General features: G+C 34.6%; 1 protein-coding gene across 1 annotated transcript in view; it reads right to left on the bottom strand.

The window, feature by feature from the left end:
- LOC144655146 (uncharacterized) overlaps positions 1 to 25,190 on the bottom strand; it is a 31,296-nt gene extending 6,106 nt beyond the window's left edge. Inside the window, exons 1-10 of the mRNA XM_078515360.1 lie at positions 25,133 to 25,190; positions 24,920 to 25,045; positions 24,306 to 24,403; positions 23,891 to 24,010; positions 22,973 to 23,137; positions 22,198 to 22,437; positions 2,906 to 3,018; positions 2,284 to 2,514; positions 1,307 to 1,419; positions 318 to 925 (exon numbers count right to left, since the gene is read on the bottom strand). Coding sequence (XP_078371486.1) covers positions 318 to 925; positions 1,307 to 1,419; positions 2,284 to 2,514; positions 2,906 to 3,018; positions 22,198 to 22,437; positions 22,973 to 23,137; positions 23,891 to 24,010; positions 24,306 to 24,403; positions 24,920 to 25,045; positions 25,133 to 25,190 — 1,872 coding nt within the window. The remainder of the gene's footprint in view (positions 1 to 317; positions 926 to 1,306; positions 1,420 to 2,283; positions 2,515 to 2,905; positions 3,019 to 22,197; positions 22,438 to 22,972; positions 23,138 to 23,890; positions 24,011 to 24,305; positions 24,404 to 24,919; positions 25,046 to 25,132) is intronic.
- Between the last annotated feature and the right edge of the window lie 1,698 nt (positions 25,191 to 26,888).

Here is a 26,888-nt window from a genome sequence, read left to right as displayed (position 1 = left end):
AATCTTGGTCAGTCGAAACTATCCTGGTTTGTTTTCGGGTTTTTGTTACTCCGTTGTTGTTTTTCTATGTTAGAAAACTATTATTTTGGGGTTTTCTTTAATTTGAGAGTAATCAGAAAAATGACTTAAACTGATGACTATTCAAAGTCATTTGAATCAAAACACCACGACTACAGCTCAGATATAGCGACCCACTCTTCCTATCACAGCGAGGTCTTGAGTTTTTTCCCTAGGGCGTGTTTTCTCTCCTGTTGTTGTATATTCTTGTTAGCTTACGTTTACACGTACAAAGATGAAAAAAAAACTAAACCAAATACCTCTTCCATATACACATCAATAGCTCTCTTTAGTGAGGATCGCCTCTGGCGGATAGCGTACTCGAGTGCTTCTCGGCTCAGATAATCACAAAACTCTTTCACGACTGTTCCATTAACAGTGGCATTATAATAGTATCTGTTTGTTTGAGGATCTTTCTTCAGCTCAGCTCTGTGCGCCTCACATCCAAAACTTGCAGCTTCAGCGGGAAAGAGATCAGAAGATCGGAAATTCAACAAATCTGTTATTGGGCTGATCGTAAATTTAAAAGCCTTGGGAAACAGGGGGATAGACTTCAGCCATTCCTTGAACTCGGCTTTAAACGTGGGAGCGTACACATCAGAAATGACAGCAGCGATATCTTGACTTCCACCTTGTATCGACATTGATGTGGAAGAGGTTTTTGTTTGAGATCTTTGTCTCTCCCCTTCCTTGTCACTACTTCTTGCACCGGCACTTGCAAAGAACGATTTAAATTCAAATTCCATGACTTGGCTGAACTCTGATTGGGATGACACCTCGCTGGCATCCATGCTTTTGCGGATTTCGAGTTGACCGCCGAATCGTCCTGCCTTGATGTAGTGAGTTCCAAAGCGCTGAATGAAGTCCTCTGCAAATGAAACATTAATTTTAAATTAGTGTATCTCACCATAGGGATCCAAACTTCCTTTGTTTCAGGTTTCCTTCCTTAAGGTAGGTAAAGTCTGCGTTCGAGTCTAGTAGCCCATGAAGCCGGAGCTTACCCGGTGTCAGCAGCATATAAAGCGACTTGGAGTATCTACTGCCCACGAATGGGATGGTAGGTCATCGCAGGGTTACCACCCAGCGGTTAATTCGCCGGTATACATTTATACAACTGGATAGAGAAGAGGCGCTGTGAGAGTAAAGTGTCTTGTCCAAGAAGTGAAGTTAAGTGTCTTGTCTAAGAACACAACGCAACTAACCATTAGGCCGCTGCGGCCTCTCCCAACTCAAGTCAAATTAAACTTACGGAATTTGAGAGCTGCTCCTGGTGCATAATAAGATGTCGGAAGCATCATGAACTCTCGAAGGAATCCAATGTTCAAGTTGTCAGGCTTAACCACATCCATGAAGATCTCATATCTGGAAAAAAGTCACATCAGTACGTTATGATGGTTGGAATACCAGTGAAACTCGTTGTGAATGGTTTCATGTCGGCAAAAATGGAAAACTGGAAAGAATGATGGCAGATGTGTCAGTTAGTTGATAACTCTTTTTGCCAAATAATCGGTTCGGATGACAACAGAACACTAATCCCCGGTCAATGGACTAGCCTATAGACCACCTAAAAGGACTTTATAAATAATACTTTTCAAATCCTGACATTTTAAGTGCATATGGTGTTACCATTACCATTATTTATCTGAGAGCTAACCGTAAACGGGCTAACCGGAAAGTCATACAAGCTAACCAGAGCACTCGCTAATCATGCTAACTGTGACGCTCTTTTGCCTAACTGGTAAGCCTGAATAGCCCTTCCGTTCGCATGTTTACTGAAGCAAAGTTCTCAAAAATGGTTATAGCAACAAGATAAACACTTGAGGAGAATCTGCTGCCTTTGCAATGACATCTGCAAATGGTTAGATATTCTAGTCTTCTCGGATAAGGACGATAAACTGTAGGCCCCGTCTCCTACATCTTCAGTGTTATAATCAACAGAACCCACACACTTATCGAAAAGAGTAGGGCACGGAGTTCCCGGTTTTGTGGTCTATCTTTGCGCATTGTGTTGTATACTGGGAAATGCTCGGTTTCATTAGCATATACTTGCTAGAGCCGTAACACGGCTCATAATACCGAGGGTAAATAAAGTTTCAGTTCAGTTGAGACAACTTTTCATTGCAGGGTAGTCCATTGGGTAGTCCAAATCAAATCGTCCACGGGCTGGGGGTCAGTGTTTTGTCTACATCCAATCAGGAAAAATTTGTTAAAGTACAATTTGCTTACCTGTCGACGTCAATATCGAAGACAGCGAGATATTTTTGCGCGCCACTTGTTGTTGAGCTGCCCCAAGCGTTTTTTACACCTCCGTAGAATCCAAAACCGGACCCGGAAACACCAGACTGTTGTTCTAGATATTTCTGGTATTCAGTCCGACTGTAAAATACTTGCATATTTGCACTGGTATCGTACACTCCAAGAAGCTTCATGGTGTCTGGTATCATTTTGCCGTTGTATCTACAAATACAAATGGAAGTCTTTGTTTTTTAAAGAATTCGAGGAAAGTGAGCATGGCAATAACATGCGCAGCATTTGTTGATTTTCCGATCAACAACATGAAGAAACGTCAAATAGAGATTCGTTTTCTAAGTTACCCTGCAAAAATGCCAATAGGGTTTTGACTTTGACTTGCTTCTAGTTGCAAAAACTACTAGAAGCAGTCTAGTACCGTCTCGCGCGGCTTGTAGTTATGCAAATAAAGCTTCTTGTTGTTGTTGTTGTTGTTGTTGAGCCTCCAGATTGCTATGCAGTGAGACATACCCTATTTCAACAAACTGTACGGCTTTGTTAATAGAAACCGAAAAATAAGAAAAACAAACTCTTTTTTACAAACTTATAACTGAAGTACCTTTGCTTCCGAGTGCAAGCTCTCTGAACCAGGTCCATTCTACTTGATTCAGGGCTGTAATCTCCACGGCCATCAAAACCAACTCCGATGAACGTAGCGCCTGGTATAAGGTCCTGGGAAATGTGGAAAAAATAATACATTTTGGTTGCAACATGATATGTTGGTTTGAAACTTTGAAAAAAACATTTAAGGATTTGAAGGCTGGATGGCAAAGATCGGCCATCGACAAACTTTTTACATACGAATCTTCTTAGTTTTTTAAAACCTTCAAATGACCACAAAAATTCACATTTAGGTATCAATGTTTTCACAAGTGGCAATCTTACTACATGTATCGGGTTAGTCCCGGACTAACGCGATACATGTAGTAAGGATGCAAAAATGGCATTTTTGCATCCTTTTCAAACCTGCATAGGACCAATTACTGTATAGGTGCTATCCGACATACGCGGGTTTTCGATACAGGCGTCAATTTCCAAGGGATTTGTAATAAATTAGAGTCATTGAAACCTACAAAAATATGCGTATAAAATTCTCACTTAATGAGTTTTAAGTGCCTAAAAAATTTAAAGTTCCAGACGTTTCGGGCTTAGCCCTTCATCAGTGGAAAGTCAGGAAATCCTGACTTTCCACTGATGAAGGGCTAAGCCCGAAACGTCTGGAACTTTAAATTTTTTAGGCACTTAAAACTCATTAAGTGAGAATTTTATACGCATATTTTTGTACTTTTACAAGTGCCACGCAGCACAAGGAAATTTATTTTTCCTTTTACATTGATCATTGAAACCTAGCCTGCGTAGCTGGCGGTATTGTTGGGTTTAGCGCGCGCAAGCAAGCGGCGCAGCCGCGAGTGGCTTGGGGCGGAGAGGCTAACGAGCGGCGCAGCCGCGAGTGGCTTCACTCGCGGCTTCGCCGCTTGCTTGCGCGCGCTAAACCCAACAATACCGCCAGTAGTATAGTGATTGGGGGTACGAGACCAAAAAAATATTTTTTTGGATCTCTTACACCCCAATCACTATACTACTCCAGTGCTGGATACAAAAATGGAAATCAAATCTCAGATCCGAAAACTGATCAAATCTCAGATCCGAAAACTGAACAAATATCAGAACAAAAAATAGAATCAAACATGGAATCAAAAATGAAATCAAAAATGAAATCAAATATTGGATCCAAAACTGAAATTCAAACCCTAGAAAAACAAGCCTGTAAAACCAAGCCTGAAAAACCAACCCTAACTCAACCCTTGATTCAAAGTAAAAAAAACTTCTTATACTCTTTTTATAATTTTGAAATCAAGGTGCGTTTAAACAAGCCTGAAATTGTAAAATGAAAACAAATATTGGAATTGTATATGAAAACAAATATTGGAATTATAAATGAAAACAAATAGTAAATGATAAAAATTATTGTTTGATATTATAATGCCCGTATGCATAACTGGTTTTACCATCGTCAAGTATATATCTTTTGTCATCAAAACAGCTGAGTGATACTTTATTGATTTCATAGCTGTCGAGTTGATGATTTTGACTCCTAATGGTTTTCATTTTATGATGCATTTGCTTGTTATTGAATAGTGTTTCTTTATAGTTCTGATGTGTGATGTTTTGCTTTATGACATTCTTCTTTATTCCTTTGGCGGTCTTTCCTACTTTCTTATCGTCTTTTATATAGCTATACATTTTAGAACGCAAACCGACGAATTCATTGATAGGCACTCCTAAAGCTTCATCTTTAAACTTACCAATTACCTTTTTATAAGTATTATCATAAAACGGTGAGCTTGCAGGATAGTCACTGTTATCGAACTTATCCCTATCATTCCAAAAATCTTGATATACATCTTCAGCTTCAATCTCATAGGTAAGGCTGTCTGTGTCAGTAAAAAGCAACTTTGCTTTATTTTCATATTTCTTTTTGATATAATTATAATGGAAATCATACATCAATGTTTTGCTTAGATCTAAGATACACATACCCACATATGCCGGCCTGTTTAAAGTAAGTGTTTCTTTGATCTTATGCACTGCTACGAGGTCTTCATTGAATATTTTGTTACTGACATAAGTCGGTTTACTTGTTAGCTTTAATAGCTTATTTGTATTAGTTACCAATCTGACATCAACTCGCTTTCTCAAATTTTCCATGGTTTTACCGAATATACTGTTATTCATTAGTTTGAAGAAGTCTTTTTCAAAAGCATTTTTAGCATTGGTGCGTTTTAGAGTATTGAAATCGATATATTCCTTCAACCAAGGTGATTGATTAAACTCGAGAACTCGATGGACTTTTGTGAGCTTTAATCCAAGATCTAAATACAACTGAAGGTTCCTATAATGTAGTACATACTTTTCTTTATTGTTTAATGTTGGTATCAGCTTATGAACAAGACCTGTTGAAATTTTGTATTTGTCAGCGATGTCTTTACAATAATCAGACAACATATTTTTTGTTGCTTTTACCTTTTCTGCTCCCAATGGGTAGTCGTTATGAATGTCATGCAATTCTTTTGGATACTCTAAATCTGCTTCTATTATTAATCCCTTTTTACTATTATCATTATACTGAGCTAAGTTGATCTTATCAATCTCTTTCTGTTTTAACCATTTGAATCCACCTGTTGGTAAATATTGACTCATTGCCCAGCCATACAAGTTGTTCGCATCGAGGTACATGATATACTTAGAGGGAGCTTTTTTATCATAATCCTTCATATATTTATTGTTTGCTTTACTATATCGATTTGCTATATAACTAATACCTCCTCTCATTCCTTTTTCTATGAATTGGTACATATTTACATCAGTCATTAGCTCTAATTTTATATCAGTCATTTTAAGCATAGCATCCCACGATAAACTCGGACTTGTAAAGTAATGACATGGATCAAGTTTATAAAATTCTAAGCATGTTTTTCTAAAGCTTTCAAACACATCAGCAAGCAATAGGACATCTGATTTTAGATATAAATCATGGTACTCACCCATATTATTAATCTTAAACATTTTCCACACATTTTTAACATGTTGATAGTCTTCATCACTGATATGCTCATTATTCAATATGCTGTAGAAGTCTTCTTTTTTGGGTAGTTTTTCATTAAATTTATCAAAGCTATCCATATAATCATAACAATATACACCTTTTCTTGACATGAGATTTAGCTTTTCACCTTTGAATATTTCAGAAGTATATTTTAGTGATTCTTTTGGTAGATTACTTACTAATTTATCAAGACTAGAACTCATAAACTGAAAACTATCTAAAAAGGTTAAATGATTACCAAGCATGAAGGCCATATACTTTTCCATATTATTGGGTATAGCATTGATTTTCATCTCTTTGATCTCTCCTTTTTTGTTTTTGTATGTATGTTTCTTAACAATAGCTCCAATCTCTTGCATAATAAAATGGCTGTCATAACCCCGAAGATTGTGAAAGATGACTGGTATCTTTATCTTATCAGGCTCTATTCTCAATTTAAGATTACATTCTTGATGAGCTGATCCGCGAAATTTACCTGTGATATGGCAATGATCTCTCACTCGTATATCATCATCATTATACACTTTATCACAGATATAACATACTTTTGCTTGTTGAAATTCTTCTTCTTCATCTTTAGTCATCTTTAATGGTTTTTTGAAGAATTTTCGCATAGTCTTTTTGCAATATTTAACTTCATCTAACATGGCTTCCATGAATTTATAAACAGCTTTTTCTCCTCTGTATATTTGAACAGTTTTTGAATATTTATCATCAAGGCAACAAACAACTTTATAACCATATCCACAGTCTGTATGCTTTTGGTATGCCTCTGTATATGATTTATCATCATTACGTTTGCATCCAGATACCTTGTATAATAAACTTTCAAAATCAGCATATATAACGAATGGAACTTTTTGCTGTTTATGGTAGTTGTTGAATTTTAGTATATTATTGTCTTTTGTTGGCATTTTAATAGCTTGAGTTCCGTTTACTTGTATACAGTTTTCCTTATGATCGTTCAATACTCTTTCAGAACTGAAGCACTGCAGACAATGCATACAGAAGTGTTTCCTTTCTTTATGTTTTGTTTGATTGTACATGAATTTGTTAAAATCTTTAATCAACACATAATGATTGTTTTCATTTTCAGTTATCAATAATAAATTCATCTCTTTATCATATTTTTCTTTTGAAATAAAGATGGGAAATGGCTGTTTGTCTTCATAACCGAATACATTGATATTGATTTCATTCTGTTTCTCGATTTTGTTAAACTGCTTTATATTCACGGGAAAATTAATTCCATCGTAATTTAACTTTTCAACATATGCCTTATCAGATTTTTTAATCCTTTGAGGGTATTTATCTTGCGGATTTAAGCATCTGATATGACACCAACAAAAGCACTCATTATCCTCATTTTTCATGTTAATCAATCCTTTTGAACTATTTCTAAGTTCTGGTGGTAGCTGAATATAGGAGGAGCCTTTTATTGGTTCATATTTTACTATATTAATATAATGACCATCAACTGATTCAATAGTCCATCCTGAACCTTGACTAACCCATTCAGCTACGAAATTTAATATCATTTGTTTAGATGCTTGTAGTGATTCTTCGATCTCTTGATTATTAATTATGGTCTGTGCTTTACTGTTGAAATAAGCGGTTTTATATATTACACTATCTTCAAACATTTTAGTGAATTTTACCTTAAGAGTTTCAGCAAATTTGAGTCCTTTCATGGCTGATAGTTCTTTTATGATATGATATTCAACAGCTTTCCTTGTGTTTTGTAGTTGTAATAACGGGTCTTTGTTGTGTTTTATACCAATTTCGAAAGACTTTGTGTAGCCTTTTAGAGCTCTGCTGACTTGTTCTATTTTAGTCCTTGGTAATGGAACTGGTTTTTTTGGTTTTATAGTCCTAGGCTTTGGTGTAGGCCTATAATCATCTCTAAATTTAAGTGGTGGTTGAATGATATTTTCCTCATAATCATCAATCATCTGTTTAACACTCTTACGAGGAGTTGGGATTGGTGGCCTAGGTTTGTAAACTTTAGGTTGGTTTGCTTTTAGTGATAATATCATTTTTATAAGATCGGTTTTCGATAGCTTAGCTAGATCTGATTCGTTCATATTATTAGATGAGATATTTTTATTTTCCATTTTTTATACTATATGAAATTATTATTTCTTTAAGTGTCTTATAGTAAAATTATTTTTTTTATTTTTATAAGATCGGTTTTCGATAGCTTAGCTAGATCTGATTTGTTCATATTATTAGATAAGATAATTTTATTTTCCATTGTGTATTGTTATTTTCAATTATTTCAAATCTATCATCATCTTCTATTGCTTTGAAAACAGCATTTTTGAAATGTTTTTTTGACTTCAAATGTGTCCATTTAGCTGCTAATGAACTATCGTAATTACATATATCGCATTTCCATCGTTTATTTAACATATACTTAGTCTTTGAATTTTTGATAGCGTTTATTCTATCAGCGTCGTTATCATACTTTAAATTTCTTCCCATTTTCTCTTATTATACTATAAATGATATTTCTTTATATCTTTTACTATAAATATATTGTGCGTTTAAAAATAACTAGTAATAAAATATTATTGGTTGTCATCAACAACAATAACAGTATCATATCAATACTGTGTAACCAGCCTTATAGCCTTCTTCAATATATGTTACATAACTTGTCTTTATATATGTGACTGTTATAGTGCGTTTAGATATAAACAGATAATTATTTTCTTTAATATATATATAGAATGACTGATATAACATTAAATATCAAACACCTTTTAGAATCTGATCAAAGCTCGAATGATATAGCCTTCATTAATAAAATGTATTGTATTCAGAGCATCCTTAAAACAAATATTTGTATTATTAAAATGCTATCTTCAGACCTTAACAGCAGATCTGAAATATCAAATGAACACAAAAATCATGTACGTTTAGAGTGTATACCTGAAGACCAGAAACGACGACGTGGAAGACCTCGTAAGGATCAACATTAAATACATAATTATTCAGTTTACGGTTTTAGCCATAAGTTATAAATGATTAATGACTAAAAAGATGGTTCCACAATGTTTACATTTGAAGACATTCTCGGAAATTATTAGGGGTTTTTCGATGGCGTGATTTTTCGACTTACGCGTCAGCAGGTTTTTTTGATCAATGGCGTGATTTTTCGACTTACGCGTCAGCAGGTTTTTTTTGATCAATGGCGTGATTTTTCGACTTACGCGTCAGCAGGTATTTTTAATCAACCAGTCTTTAACAAGGGAGTTTTTTGATGAATTACGCGTCAGCAGGTATTTTTAATTTAGGCTATATCAAGTCGATAAATTCGTTTTTGAGGTCATGAGTAAGAATTTTTTTTATTATAAACTTTTTGAGTAAAATTTACTCCAAAAGTTTATATGCGTTGCGTATTCAATTACGAGTGTTTCCATAATTGCATTTTAGACGATATAACTTAATTCTATTGCCTTGAACCATCTTTATATAAATATATTTATATATAAGATGTTTTGTGATACACAGATACATAGCGATTTAAAAATAATGGGCGAGGGTTCTTGTATTTTTTGCAATGAGTTATTATATGCAGGAGATAAAGTGGCTGAGCTATGCTGTAGTAAGCAGGATATGTCAAATCAAAACGGTATAAATATTTGTATTAATTGCGGTTTGGTTCATGGTTCTAATTTTTACAATGAGTATATAGATTTTCATAAAAATATACGCAAGATATGTAGTAAAAGTATCTATAACAGAAAATATCATGTCGAAAACGTCTTGAATGATTTATGTATTAAAAATGGAGTTCAATTGTCTCATAATCATCGTGATAAGATTTACAAAGTGTTTCATGAAATCGATACTATTCTTCCATCTATAAATAAAAGAAGAAAGAGGATGATCTCAACGAAATATATTATAAGACAGCTGTTTAAAATGCTCGGTATACCCTACAATTTCATCTGTGTTACTGAATCAAAAAAAACACTAGCGTTTAATGATCGGTATTGCGGTAAGATTTTATTGTTGAAATTTGATAAAATTATTAAAATTATTCTGAAGTGAATTTTTTATAATATTTTTCAAAAAATTCATCTACAGTGGGGCATTGATCAATTACTATATCATCAAGCACTTTTAGATCGGTCAGAAAAGCATTTTCGTCTGATGGTAAGCCTCTCAAGAAGCATTTTATCTGTATACAAACTTTCTCATAACTTGTGTATGCAAATTTGCATTTATTCACTTTGTCAGATATGTTACTCTTTGTTATATAACCATGAATCAAAACACCCGATCCTGTTAAACAACCTATAACAATAGGATTAAGAGTGATACTACCAACAACAGTACCTATGACAGTCAAGCCAATGGAGGACATCTGCAGAGACAGATAAACACGTTTCAATTTCTTATACTTCCATTTATAACATGTCTGTAATCGGTGGTAATTATTATACAGGTCCTTCAATTCCTTCACTCTATCTTCTGATAATTTGTTGGATATGTGATTAAAATTCATCATATATCTTCTCATATGTTATATGATTATACAATGTTTCGTTCATTCGATTTTCTATTTTTTATTCTGTTATATAATTTCCTGATATTTTGGATCAATCGTTCAATACTTTTTAGTATCTCATGTATTAAATCTACAGCTTTCATATATATATATTGTTTATACAATTAAGCAATTTATTCAAAGAAAATTCCTTTCGCTTTGTCTATAAACTGGACTTTGTGATACTCTTTACTATTTACTGATATTGCTGTTTTACTAAAACCGATTCTTTGTATATAGTAACCTGAAGAAATTTGAAGGCTAGATGCATTCAGCGTATACCCCGAGAAAATTTTATCGAGACTAATGCCGTTGTTACATATACCGATTCTAAATTGATTACCTATTTTAGTATACCAGAGATTCAAATAAACACCTATGTAAACATCTCTAATTTGCTCATAAGATACATCTAAATCATAATCGAGTGATAACTGATTAGACTCTAATTTCACCCATGGAAAATCAAAACTACTACCATTGTCGAAGTTTATTTTAATCCTTTTATTATCACTGGGCTTATAGTCATATTTAAATGCCATATATATAGTCCAGTCATTGGATTCAGTGATATTTTCATTTAAATTAATTTCGAAACCACTCATAAAGCCGTTTTTTGGATTAAAATCTTCTAACAATTTTGTGGGATTAAAGACAAAACCATTATTTAATCCCTGAATTACCGCTCCGTTTGCATCTGACATGATGAATTCAGATGGATCCGTTAGATCATAAAAATACTCGAAAATTTTATGGTAATAGCTGATGTTTCTTTTTTTATCTATTTTTAATTCAAGATCAGACTTCAAATTGTCCCGAAAATGTTTTAACTGTTCATAATTAACAGCTTGGTCATTAGTAGTAGCTGGTTTAATACCATAAATAGCCTTTGTTTTCATATCAATTGATGCATTGAAAGCTATTCTATCATTTTCAACATAATATAGCTGATCGTATATCCTAGAATTAACGTCACTCTGATAACCTTTTATTCCATAAATCACGATATATGTTTGTAATTTTGGGACATATGCGTTCCCTGATTTCATCTTTAAAACGATATCAACATAGAGATAATTATTAGGATGTTGTTGATATTTATTAATTTGTGTTATTGTTCGAGTATATCCATCATAAACTCGCGTAGTTGATTTGTCGATGTTGTCGATTGATGAAACAATATCGATATCTAGACTATCATGATCTATTTCAGCTGGAAAAAATAGCTCGAAAACCATTGTGTATCGATTGATTGGTAAACTATATACATTGATACCTAATCTGCTTGAGTAGTAGCCTTTATTGCTGTCAAGTACCAGCTTACTGTCTACAACTTTCGTATTAATTTTGTGATATGGAGTCGGATGATCAATTAAACTACCAAGCTCGATATCATTTTCTTCGCTTAATTGATTGATACTATCGGTCATTATATGGGCAAACGTGTTTTCTTGACCAACGGAAGTTATATGACTGCTATCAACATGATCAAGCATGTATTTTTTGTTTACAGCGTCTGTATCATTGGTTGGGCTTTTTAGATTTGTTATTTTATGAGAGTTCATATCGAGATTAGCTTGCATCGAATTACTGCCATCAATATCAAGCTTGTTTTGAATTTTTTGAGTCAAAACTCGTCCTACGACCTTCTTTAAAAAAGTGTTATCGACGTAAAATTTGTCTGCCTTGCTTTGAATGGAATTGACTAAAACTCCTGCTGTCTTCTTTGTTAAATAAGTAGTATTGACGTACGATCTGTCTGCTTTAGTAGCAAGTTTGGCATCAATTTCAGTCCTTACTTTGTTATCCTCAGCACTAACATAGCCTACGTTTGGTACAGATCGATCGTTATATAAACTTGGATAATACACTTCGGTATTTTGCAATGAAAGTCCAACGCAATCAAAATGGGTTTCATCACTGTTTTTTTTCATTAAAAATTGGTTGACATATCTCTTGTTAACAGCACTACTCAAGTCTTTTGCATATGTATCGAGATCAGCATCAAATGCTACGTCATTTGGTGTCTTTAACCCAAATATTTTCTTTTTGTCCATATTATAATCACCTGAATCTGTTAGTTTGAAACCAACACCGTCTTTACCATCTTTTCCATTTCTTCCAACAACTGTTTCTTTATTTTGCAATAAACCGTTAGAATAACTCATTATAGATATTATTTAGATTATAATGGTTCGTTGAAATTTTTTGTTACGAATTTTCGTGGCTTATCAATATATAAAAAGCTAAATGGGTCTGCAGTTGCTTTGAGATAGTCGTTTTTACTGATTCCAAGTTCTCTGCAAATCATTCCTTGTTCATTATTAGATGGGAATTCGAAAATACAGTGATGAGTACAATTTAATCTGATTGTTTTATCGGTATTATAATAGCTTTGAGATAAATAAATGCAACTGCAATTTTTATTTCTTGAATTTGTAAAATAGTTGCGTATTTCGCTATCATTTTTTGATCCCGTATTGAGATAATCATCAAAGATGACAAGTTTTTGGCCTTCATCTGATATTTTATCAAGCGGTATTATTTTATCATTACTTGCTTCAATAACAGAATAACCAGCCTCTTGACTAATGGGTTCAAAGGTATTGAAAAGATGTTGATATTTCGATTGCTGAAGATTTTTCCCATAAAGATATATTTTATCATAAAACAATAGCCGATATATCATATCAAGTAAAAGGTTTGATTTACCTCCACCTGATGGTGAGGAAACCAGCATCCGAAAACATTGATTTGGCATGAAATCGTATAGTTGTCTAAAGTTTGAGGCCATATCGTCTTCAGTGTCATAATTCGGTATTCTCATTATATTATATGGGTATATTATTTTCAGTTCAACAAGGTGTTCAACACGGTGTACATCAAGGTGTTAAACGCTATGTTAAATGTTGATTTTTATATTCAATTTTCATTTTTTATGTAACGTAATAATATAAAATAAAATGAGTTTACTTAGATGGAAAGAGCTTGCAAAGAGTAAATCTGATTTGGGCGATAAAATCAATTATGTTAAAAATGCAATCACACAAAATAATATCGGTCAGCAGACAAGCCAAGAGTCATTTTCGAAGGTATTCAAACCAGTGACAAGTAAATTAGATGATGTAATTAAAAGTAATTTGCAGATAGCAAAAGTACCCAAAAATCGTGTCAAAAAGGGGATGAGAGGTGAATTGGAAGCTCCAGATTACTATCCTGAAGTTGATCCTTTTGAGGATATGGACGTAGATAATTTATTTAATGAGCCTGTAATGCCACAAAATGAAAAACAGATTGTACCGAAACCACCAACATATGAAGAATCTTTAAAAGATCTTTTAGAAGGAAAAAAGGAGATTTATGTTGATCCCCAATATTTTCCTGAATATGAAGATGAATTACCTCCTGAATATGATGAGGATGAAATTGATTATGCTTTAGATGCTGATGATGAAGTAAGTGAAATACTAGATGACGTTGGTATCGACGATTATGATGTAGTGCAAATGAAATTAGATCAGCCTGAAATGACACCAAAGAAAACCAAGAACTATCTTAATAAGATTTTAGAGAAAGCCAAATATAAACGGAGACAATTGAAAGGTTTCAAGGCGAATGTTACTAAAGAATATAATAGGGGAACTATATCTGAAGCGGAAAGACAGATTAAAAATAAGAGAATAAACAATGCAAGAGTTGCATTAAATGACTACATAAAACATTACGAAAGTAAAGCCAAAACGATAAAAGGTTCTGGTATTCGAAAAAAACAGAAAGGTGGAAATGTTATATTTTTTAACGATGTAAAACAGCTTCTCAAAAAATTGGAATTGATCATCGGTTCAATAAACGCAGGAAACACATCAGTTAAAATGCGAAATATGGGAGTCGCTATATTAGACACACTTTTAAAAAGGTCTACTATAAATAAACAACAATATAAACAGATATATAATCTGTACTTTAAAGTCTAATTTATGTAACTGTATTATATATATGGATCGTGAGTTAGTATTATCATCATATAGTGTTAAAAATCAAGGTAATAACACTCCTCAAAATTTTACAACTAAATTCAACAGGCCTATAACATTGGATAGCAATTACCAATATATGATAGGCCTCAATCGTATTATTAACATGTCATTTACATGGTTTAATGTAAATCCCTCATATGGTAATCAGCTCATTAAATATAGTTCTGATAATGGGAATAAATTTGAAGACATAACTTTCCCTGCAGGTGTTTGGAATTATTCTGAATTTGATGAATATATTAAAGAGATTACTAATACAGGAGATGATGATAACCCTATATATCCCATCTCTATTGATTTTGATTCAACAACATTCCGAGTCACAATCACTTTATCTCAAAATTATCAACTTGATTTGACGCATAGCAATTTCAACGACCTTATAGGGTTTGATAAAAAGGTATTAAAGGATGCGGTAAATATTGGTCCAAGAGTCCCAAATCTAAGCCAAGATACCGATATATTAAATGTACATTGCGATCTAGTCAATACTTCTTTAGTCGATGGCGAAGAGTCGGATATCATTTATACTTTTTCGACCAGCGTACTACAGCCGAGTTATTCGTTTACAATCGAGCCTCGTAGGGTCACATATAACCCTGTTAATAAGCAACAGATAAGTAGCATTCGAATATACATCACAGATGGGAAGAGACGGTTAATTAACCTGAATGGAGCGGATACGTCTTTTTCATTAATTTTGAAAAGGATAGAATAATATAACATAATAGTATATAATGAAACCATATGAATTCAAGAGGTTTTACCATCCAAAATTTGGTAAATTTGTATATAAGCACAAAGGGTCAGGGATTATCGTTGATAACATTTTCAAACCGATGAAGAGTGTTATGTCGTCTGTTGTTAAAAAAATTGTCAAGCCCTTAGGTAAGAAGGCAATAAAATCAGGTATTTCTCATGCAGGTGATAAACTGGGTAAAAGGGCATCAGAAAAAGCCGGAGACCTTATAATGGAAAGGCTTAGGAATATGAGGAAGGGGAATGCAGAGCAAAAGGCACTATCCCCAATCTTACAGAAAGTAAATGCCTCACCTGTCAGACACCAACAGAAAAATGAAAGTACTGATATGATCATCAATAGATTAATATCAGGATCAGGTTTAAAAAGAAGGCGTTGAGTAAAATGAATAAAATGATTAAAAAAATTGGTACATAATTGCAAAATTATGTAACATAATAATATATGTCTTTTAGAACAAGCGAATACTTACAGAGGTCCGAGTTGGTTCGATATCAACTCGATGATGTTATTCGAGTCCCAGCTAACGGTCAGCACCAACTTAAAAACGGCTATAAGTTTACGATTAACGATAGAAGTTCATTCTACGATTGGTATAATGCGTATTTCGAGGTGCAATTCCAGGTGCAAATGTTAGCTGATGGAGCAACAACGGGAGCAAATCGTATCACAGTTATTAATGGAGCACATTCATTGATTGCCCACATGATGATTAAATCAGCAGGAAAAATCGTTTATGATACCGATAATCTCCATAAAGTTACTTTCGTTAAGAACCTCCTCGAATATAGTGACGATTTTAGTCGCTCAGTAGCAAAAAATAGTCTTTGGTATCTAGATACCGACCATAGGATAGCAAATGCTAATCAGAATGCAGGGTTTGAGGCTAGGCGAGTTTTGACGACAGGTCTCAATGATGTCAATGTTGTTATACCTCTAAATCGTTACAGTTTCTTTGAAGAGCTGGAGGGTCGAATGTTACTCCCAATGCAACTCCAGTTCAATATACAGTTACAGAATGACGCCGAATTACTTCAAAAGGCCGATGATGTAGCTGATGGTCGAGTGGTCCTTAATAGATTCCTTCTATGGGTCCCAAAATTGACTCCAAAGGACAGCCTATATGATAAGTTTGTTAGTTCCTTCTTGGTAAAGAACACTTGGACGTATATGCGCGAAATGTATGAGGTTTCCTCACCAACGAATAGCAGTGGATTCTTCCAAATCTCATCCAGTATTGATAATGTTAAGGCTATCTTTGTATATCTACAACGAGCTAAATCAAACAATGCAGATGAAAATCCCTATGAATTTGATACCTACAATATCAATCTTGACCGTGGGAATGGTAGTTATTTGACAACATGCCGATTGGAATATGGGAATGGAGTATTCTACCCAGAAACTGAATACGATTCAGAATCAAAAGTAAGGATCTTCAACGATTTGATGTCCTATGGTATGAGAAAGAATGATTACAACAGCGGTACACAACTTAACCTGGCAAATTACAACTCTCTCTATCCTATTATCTTTTTCGATCTATCATATCAAGCCGAGCGAGTGACAAGGGACCCAAAGCAGTTGATATTCAGATATAAACTAAACGCTAATAGTGCGGTAGATAGTCCTTTCAACGTCCATGCCATCGTTCTTTATGATGAGACAATCGTCATTGACAAGGTGGGGAATGAGCTGGTTATTGTATAAATCAATCAATTGAATATTATGTATAAACCATTCTATTTTGTATACGTTTTATAAACAAGAAATTATATAACATATAATATATATACAAGTAATGACAACTTATCACTCTCATAAAGTGAATCTGTCAGAAGGACAGCGAAGTAAGCTTTTGACTGCTTATAGAAATAAAAGTGAGATCACTATTCGCTTAAGCAATTCAGATATGACTGGCAATGACAGTTTAATGCTAACTCAACGACAAATCAATAAATTGAATAAGGCTAAGAAGTTAGGTGTTGGATCTGATTTAAACATCTTAAAGACACAAATTCGAAAGGTTATAAAGGTTGGTCATGGAGCACCGCGAATTGGTTTTCCAATGATTGGAATTAGTGCTCCGAAAACGAAAACAAGATCAGGAAGGTCAACAACTAACAAATCAACAACTGATAACACTTCAAAGAAGGATGGGGGAAATATCAGAATACCAAGTAAGAAAGAGATATTATCTTATAGGAGTCCTCCAATAATTGGATCATGGAATGAGTATAATAGGTTCCTCAAATCGGGAGGTCTGATTGTTCCAAAAAAAAAGATTTTAATACCCAAAAAGTAAACAAGCCAAAATTCCATAAGAATATTCCCATGAGTAATTTTGATCTAATAAAATGGTGTTCATATTTGAATATACCAATAAAAAACGTACTAATGAGAGACGAGACTGTACCACATAACCATAAACAAGCATTATTTATATACAATCTTCAACCCTCATATATGAGGGGAAGCCATTGGGTTGCTACTTATGTAAAAGATAAGGTAATCAATTATTTTGATAGTTTTGGCATGCCTCCATTTCAAGGTATAGTCGATCACGCAAAAAAGAAGAATTTAACATTGCTACATCAAAACAATCAGATCCAGAGCATAAATACAACCACATGCGGATACTTTTGTCTATACTTTCTCAACAAAATGAATAAGGGGAATTCGTATTATAATTTATTGAAAGGGTTTGACATATATTACACAATGAAGAATGAAAAATTCATTCAACATTATTTCAGAAATATATAACTCATATATATACAATGACTAAATCGTATTGTGTACGTGAAAAAATACAAACTAATTCAGTTCCTGGTTCTGAAAAATATGTGAGAACAAAAAACAATCGTTTAATGCTCAAATCGAAATGCGTTTCTTGTGGTATTACTAAAACTCGTTTTGTGAGTGAGAAAAAGGGGCGAGGAGTTGGTGAAACGATTAACAAAAAGGTCGGCGAAAAGATTCCAGGATTTCAACAAGCTCAAGACGTTGCAAGCTTCATAATGGGTATTACTGGTGGTGATAAGGATTTATTTAAAAAGTATTGGTCGGGAGATATCGCAAAAGGTGCCTTCAACACGAAAAACGGATTATTCTCAAAGAAATTCTGGACATCTCCAAGTGAGCATCAAGATCCGTCATGCTCTGGAACCGTTTGGGATAAAAAAGCAGGAAAATGGAGGAATAAATACTGTGATTAATATCTAATCAATATATATATAATGGTTAAATCATATTGTGTAAAACAGAAGAAACAGACTGAGTGTATACCAGAGTCTGAACAATTTGTAATGGCTAAAAATGGACGTTTAATGCTTAAATGTAAATGTGTTGAATGTGGAATCACTAAAACTAAATTTGTCAAAAGTCAAAGTGGTGGAGCTCTTGCTCGTTATAAAGGACCATCTACAACTGATAAAATAGCATACATGGCTTCAAATTTTGTTACCCCAGCACCAAGTTTTGGTGCTATGGCTAGACTTTTAGCTGGGCAAGCTTTCAAAGGAGTGAAAGACAATGTTGATTACTACAGAAAGGGAAAAGGTATCGATATCCATAAAGCTATTTTAAAAGTAGCACCAAAAAAGGGTTTTGTAATGCCTGGTCATCGTTATACAGGTCCTGGTAATCCTTTAGAGAAACAGGTAAAGTGGGATCAAAAAACAGGTAAAATACTGGAGATATATGAAAAACCAACAGGAAAAACAGATGCCGTCAGCATGCAACATGATGTAGATTACAGCGTATGTGCAAATAAATCCTCAAAAGATCAAGTAAAGTGCAAAAATGAAGCAGACAGGAAAATGGTTAAATCCTTAGACGCAATACCATGGAAAGACAGGCAATGGGGACATGCTTTGGCTCGAAATATAATAGCTGGTAAATCGAAAGTAGGTATGGGTATAAAAAAAAAGAAGTCAAAAAACGGAAAAGGCCGTCGAGTGAAGAAAGCTGGCAAAAAGAATTAGCTGATGAGTTACACAAACCAATAAAGCGTAACTTTACTCGACGGCGTGTTATAGTTAACCATATTGATAAAATATGGTGTTCGGATTTGGTCGAAATGCAACAGTTTAGTAAATGGAACAAGGGATATAGATATCTTCTCATGGTACTGGATGTTTTCAGTAAATATGGTTGGATAGTGCCACTAAAAGACAAAAAAGGTGAAACTGTAACTCAAGCATTCAAAACAATATTCAAAGAGGGGCGTAAACCACAATATCTTTGGACTGATAAAGGGAAAGAGTATTACAATAAAAATATGAAGGAGCTTTTGGAAAAGAATGGTATAACACTATACTCCACCGAGAACGAAGAGAAGAGTAGTGTTTGTGAACGATGGAATAGGACAATTAAAACCCGAATGTGGAAACAATTCACTACTCAAGGTAATACGACGTACCTCGATATGCTACCCAAGCTGTTAAAACAGTATAATAATACCAAACACTCAAGCATTAAAATGACACCTGTAGAAGCCTCGAGGAAAAAGAATGAAGGCTTAGTATATTTCAATTTATACGGTGACATGGAAACATCAAAACCGAAACCGAAATTCAAAATAGGTGATAAGGTTCGAATATCGAAATATAAAAGAAATATTTTCGATAAAGGGTACACCCCAAACTGGACCGAAGAAATTTTTACAATCGATAAGATACAATACACTAATCCTATTACTTTCAAATTGAAAGATCTCAATAATGAAGACATACAAGGAAGTTTTTATGAGCCTGAAATGTTGAAAGCAAAACAAGAAGTATTTCGTATTGATAAAGTCATTCGGCGGAACTATAAGAAGAACCTAGCTTTGGTAAGATGGAAGGGATACAGTGATGACTTTAACAGTTGGATTCCATTCAAGGATTTACAGCAAATTTAAACGCACTACAATAAAAAGAAATAGCTAATGAATTTAACAACTGGATTTCTATGAAGGATTTAATATATAAATATATATTAAATATATTTATATATCAATCAAAATATAAAAACAAGAATTTAGTTGTCAGTAATATCACATATTTGTTCGCCCAATATGAACCATATATCAGACCAGTATCTTTGATTAAATTCTTGTGTTTTTTGTTGTTTACTAACTTCAATATAATCACTTGGTATATCTAGATGTTGAAATATCCTCTTTAACAAATAACGAATACTTATAAGCCTATGTCTTTCTTTTTCCATATTTCTATCTTTTTTTATAAATTTATTTATAGCACTAAGATTTACAAAAATTAATTCAAATATTTCAATTATTTTTTCCCTTTGATTATCGCTAATTAAAATTTTATTCTCAGTGCTTAATTTATCAATTATTTTATTGATATGGTAAAGTTTATTATTTAGTTTTTTTTTATATGTTTTATTCATTTCACATTCTAATTCATTCCATTTTTCAACGCTCATACGATTTGTTGCCATCAGTTTCCATATTTTAGTATAATTAAATTTATATACCATAACTTTTCTATATAATAATAAAACATTATAATTTTATATAACTTTTAATAGTGCGTTTTAATCAGCATTTTTATTAGACCTATTTTTATTTTGAACCAAGGGTTGAGTTAGGGTTGGTTTTTCAGGCTTGGTTTTGAAGGGTTCGAATTTCAGTTTTGGTTCTGTGATTTGATATCAAGGCTTGTTTAAACGCACTAAGATGCAAGATTTTTAAAAAAAGAGTATAAGAGATTCATGAAAAAACGCATAAAAATAAAAACATACACTATATATATAGATAAATGACCAACATGAAAATAAACATGGAAAATTTAAAGAAAATATGTTTCAAAGCAGATACATTCAAAAATATGTCTGATGACGCAATAAACACACTGAAGTATATCGTAACATTAAAAGAATTATCAAAACTCGGAGATTGGGTATATGAAAATCTAGACACTTTAGTATATTTAGAAAAAAAACTAAAACAAGATGGACATTGCAAGCCATTAACAAAATTATTAAATGAAGAAAATGAAACAAGTAAATACATATGTAACATTTACAATGATTTAAACAGTGTATTATCCAACCTTGAAAAAGAAAAAATGAATTCAAAAATAACAAAAATCATAATCGTTTTAGAAGATAATTCACAACAGATATTCAGTACAAGAGATTTACCATGATAATAACAACAGCATAAAAACTCGGCTTGTTTAAAAGCACTGTATCCAAAATTTTGAAAAAGAGTATAAGAGATTTTTTTATTTTGATTAAAGGGTTTAGCAAGGGTTGGTTTTTAAGGCTTGGTATTTTCATTTTGGTTTTCAAACTTGATTCCATTTTGGTTTTCAGTTTGGCTTCGAGGTTTGGTTTCATTTTTGATTTTATTTTTGATTTCATTTTTGATTCCATGTTTGATTCCATTTTTGATTCTATTTTTTGAATCCAATATTTGAATCCATTTTTTTGAATCCATTTTTGAATCCAGATTTTGTTCAGTTTTGGATCCAGCACTGGGATCTGATATTTGATTTCCATTTTGGATCCAGCACTGGGAGTAGTATAAGAGTTGGGGAGTTCAAGATCATTTTTGCAAAAATGATCTGGTGCCCCCAACTCTTATACTACTACCGCCAGCTACGCAGGCTAGTGAAACCATGCCAAATACTGAGGCCGATTACCCTGGAACCAAAGAATACAAAATTAAGTCGGACAATCCTTAAAAATTGAGTCTTTTTAATGATGGATTATATTGTTCGTTATATTATTATGTATGTATACATTATTATTATGTATGTATACAACATGCTTTAGCGCTTTTTGGATTTCATAGTTTAGAGATATTTCTGCCTCTTGTGAGCGTCCCTCTTAAGTTGGTACAAATCTAAAAATGACATCAAAATTTGAAACTCACCAAACATTTTGTGGTTGCCCATGTAGCGTCGTAGCATCGATCACCAGGCTTATACCCACTTCCAAAGCAACCGTTCATAATCATTCCACCAGCTCCGAATGGAAACGTAAATGGCTGCTGTCCCTGCACGGCAGGCGCAGGTTTTGATTCTGGAATGACTTTTGCGTCCATGTGGTATCCAGGCGGGATGAACATGTCGTCTGTTTGCCAGCCTTTATCTCCAGTTATGTCAAGTTTAATCTTTACAAGAAGAAATAGCAATAAGGTTAATAAGTCCGTGTTCGAGTCTAGTGACCCAGCAGTCCGGCGCTTATCCAAGTTTCAGTAGCTCGAAAGGACTACTCCCACTCCCCCCCCACCCCTCCCCCCCCCCCGAATACTAATCTATCGCCAAGTGGAACTAGAGGGTGTAGGTTTTCCAAATGAAATATAACGTGGGACAATATCTTTATTCCAATACAAGAATGGGCCCACACTTACTTATATTCTTTGAACTTGGACGAAGCGAACAGTTGTCGAAGGCCTTCATCGAAAAAACTGTAAGCTACGCAGGACAGATAATGTCCGCGGACAAGTTTCAGTGTTCAATAGCGGCAAATTGACGGTCTTTTTGAGGCTGCACTTGCCCGTTAAATTAACATTTTTATAATAATAATCATCATCATCATTTATATAGCGCCATTTCCATACGTTCAAAGGCGCTTGACAATATTAAAAAGTAAAATATCAGTTAAATAGATAACAATTTACTTTGAAAATTCGAATTTTTAAGTACCTCTTCGCCAAGGAATTTATCAATTTTTCCTTGCTGTTTCCCCATTGTCTCCATTTGTTTTTCCGCCAGTTTAGCTCCCATATCTACAGCTTTTTCGCCAGCTTTCGCACCCATCTGTGCTACAGCAGGGTTGGTTCGCTTGTCTAGTTTTCCTTCATCGCTTTTCTGTAATGATATAAAACACAGGAATTCCTTAATAAAGATTATTTCAACAATATTCATCGAGCAACTTAGTTATACGCAACGGTCGAGTTGGGTTCGACACTCTCAAATTTTGGCCTATAATCTATGGCGTGCTTTTTGGCATTTTGAACATAAAATGAATTCCTTTTATTGGGCGATCGCGAGGGTTGACCCAAATAAAATACCTTCAAGAGTTTGTATAGAATCACTTAAAATGAACTCATGTACGAAGGGTTATTGGGGGGTTATTGCTGACCGAACTACCAACGGGGAGACCGCAAAAATTTGGTCGCATTAAAGGTGTGACTGCGTATACTAAAAGTGTTCGTAAAAATATTTTCAATTTGTTTTGACAATAAAACATTACATCCTAGCTTCTTTTGGTCGTTTCCTACTGAATAACAATCAGGTTGGTTTGTTTTTTAGTGCAACGATTGGACCGAAAAACTATAGCCAAATCTAATTCGCGATGGCACAGTCTGGGTATTATTATTTTCAAAAGCCATTCTTATTATTATTTTAGTAATATTATTTAAAGGAGTCACGCGTCGTGGTCCGACATTTGCTGTCAAGGTAATTAGTAATATTATTTAAAGGAGTCACGCGTCGTGGTCCGACATTTGCTGTCGAGGTAATTATAGATCATTCAAGCTAGTTGGAGATATCTCCTCATAGCAACAATAACCTTAGTTTAAAAAAATTATTTCACACAACAACAAAGCTGACTGACAACACCTTGGTACTGGCATCAGAATTTTTCGTTTCCTCCTTGTTTTTTACTTTACTATCCAACTCTCGTGTCAACAAGTTGACACCAGCTTCCAGCAATTTTTCTCCAAGGGCAGTTCCTTTAAACTGTAATTAAATCACAAATCAGCAATTACTAATCCTGAGAGGTCTCAGTTCAGAGGTAGAAAGGAAAACTTCTTTATGTTACTAATAACGCAGCACAGCAAAACGATTGCAACAAATTGTGTCTCAATTATCAGCATCATGAGATACCAATCTGCCAGAACTCGATCAAGTAAAAGGGGCGTGGTTTACTGAGGTTATTCCCTAGTATTGCATTGCGTTTATATATCCTTACTGCATAACTAGCGTGCCATGCAAGTTAAGATCATAAAACGCTTTAAGATAGACAAATAATTACCATATTGTTCCTAGTGGAATTAATTTTTCCCTCCTTTACTTCATTATTTTCATCTTGGGAGACTCTCTTTGTCAAAGTAGATCTTTGTCCCTGGTTATCTGAAGAAAACATTAAGGTGAATTCATCAATTGATATACAGTATCTACGAATAAATATATACTATACTTCAACAAATTCAAATCCATAAACTAATCTGTCAATTAACCAGTTGATAATGATGATGATGATGATGATGATGATGATGATGATGATGATGATGATGATGATGATGATGATGATGATGATGATTACGACCTTTTCTCCGTGTAAAAGTATTTAGCTATTACAGTAAGCTAATTGGGGACACCTATCTACTCCAAATTAATCTAAAGTACTAAAACTATAATCTACCAATTAAATCGTCGATTCATTCCAATCAGCCGTCATAGATCAATGAGTAAATAAATATTACAGCTTTATTTGATACATTTGTTAAAAAGTGGCAGGCCATCATCAATACGCAGATCAATGTGCAGATCCTGTGTTCAACGGATCTCTCAAAAGAAGACGCTACAGTACACGGCTGACAAAAATTGTTGAGCTCTCTAGCGCTAACGCGACTGCCCTGTTCTTACTTTCATTCTCAAACTCTTCCTGAAGTTTCTTCACTACTTTAGTCACATCATCAAGCTGCTTTCTTAAACCATCTTTCGTGTCCAAGTCATCCGCAGAGCTTCTTGCTTTTCTAACGATTACATTGCCTAAAAGTAAAAACGAAGCTATGTGTTTGGTCAAGTAGTCAAAAACAAATTAACACACGACATCACGTAATGCAGCACATATCTGACCTGCACATATCCCGAGCAACAGCCAAAGAGGGAAAAAATATCCCTGGAACAGCTTCATCTTCTTAATGGAATAACCTACAAATTTAAAAAAAAAATTAAAAATAATCAAGTTATTTTCCAGTTATTTAAAAATGTTCTCTTTCTCTGTCCAAAGATTGGCCAATTTCAGCGTTTTGTACTAGGGACGCATAATTCATCTGCATGGTCCAGCTTGGGCAATTTGTCAACTAGGGGCCTGTTTATATGGAGGAGAGTTGTCCCTGGTAGGAGGGTTACCCTCCATACCGAGCCACCCCGGGTGAGAGAGCTTTTCATACGTTTCTTTATAAATAGCTGCGAACCGTTTATATGAGAAATTGCAAAGTTGGCTCGGGCGGGCAGGGTGACCCTGGATGGAGGGTCACTCGCTTTGAAGGGAGGGTGACCCTGGGGAGCGAGCCAACTTTTTTCCATATAAACAGTTTGGTTATTTTTGCCTCACCTACCAGGGACAAGTTGACACATACGGAGCATGCGCAAACGCTAAAATCAGCAAAAACAAAATTGCAGATAAATTGAAATCGAAGTCGGGGGTAAATTAGTCCAAAAAATGGCCTTGGTCGACGATTCAGCGTTCCTGATTTTAGAAAAAGGAGCCATAATAGATGTTTCAAAACAACTCTCGCCAGTCTTTTGAACCGAGAGGGTCAAGTTTTGGCTCGGTCAACAGGGACAACTTTCTCATCTAAACGCTCGGCAAAAGATAGCTCGGGGGAGAGGGTAGCCCTCCTACCAGGGACAACTCTCCTCCATATAAACAGGCCCTAGGTCTTGTTATGCGTCTTAGGGCCTGTTTATATGGAGGAGAGTTGTCCCTGGTAAGAGGGTTACCCTCCATACCGAGCCACCCCGGGCGAGAGAGCTTTTCATACGTTTTTTTATAAATGGCTGCGAACTGTTTATATGAGAAATTGCAAAGTTGGCTCGGGGGGCAGGGTGACCCTGGGTGGAGGGTCACTCGCTTTGAAGGTAGGGTGACCCTGGGGAGCGAGCCAACTTTTTTCCATATAAACAGTTTGGTTATTTTCGCCTCGCCTACCAGGGACAAGTTGACACATACAGAGCATGCGCAAACGCTGTAGTCGACCAAAACAAAATTGCAGATACATTGAAATCGAAGTCGGCGGTAAATTTGTCCAAAAAATGGTCGTGGTCGATGTTTCAGCGTTCCTTATTTAAAAAAGGCAGACATAATAGATGTTTCAAAACAACTCTCGCCAGTCTTTTGAACCGAGAGGGCCAAGTTTTGGCTCGGTCAACAGGGACAACTTTTTCATATAAACGCTCGGCAAAAGATAGCTCGGGGGAGAGGGTAGCCCTCCTAACAGGGACAACTCTCCTCCATATAAACAGGCCCTTATAAAGCCGTGTTCACACTTAATTTCCGAACACTGGTACCTGGGCACCGGCAAAAACAAGCGTCGTGTACACACACAGAAAACCAAAGTACCCAAGAACCATTAAGTGCCCGAATTATGGCATGAGCACTTGAAAAAATAGTATGTTAATCGTACTCGGGCACCGTGCCCAGACACCAAGAAAATTTTACGCCTACAAAACACGAATTAGACTGGAACAACATCTGTAAAAATAATAGTTTTACTGTACCCTCAAGATTTTAGAGATACACCGACGCGAAAATAACATCGGGTTTGTTTGTGTACTTAAAACAGTTACACTGTACTGTAAATATATCGGACGCTTAAAATTCGGACGG

Source organism: Oculina patagonica, chromosome 5, assembly GCF_052425735.1.
Source record: "Oculina patagonica isolate OP01 chromosome 5, crgOcupat, whole genome shotgun sequence".
NCBI classification, from domain to species: Eukaryota; Metazoa; Cnidaria; class Anthozoa; order Scleractinia; family Oculinidae; genus Oculina; species Oculina patagonica.
The sequence above is the reverse complement of the archived record's forward strand: the minus strand, read 5'-3'. Positions and strand labels throughout refer to the sequence as shown.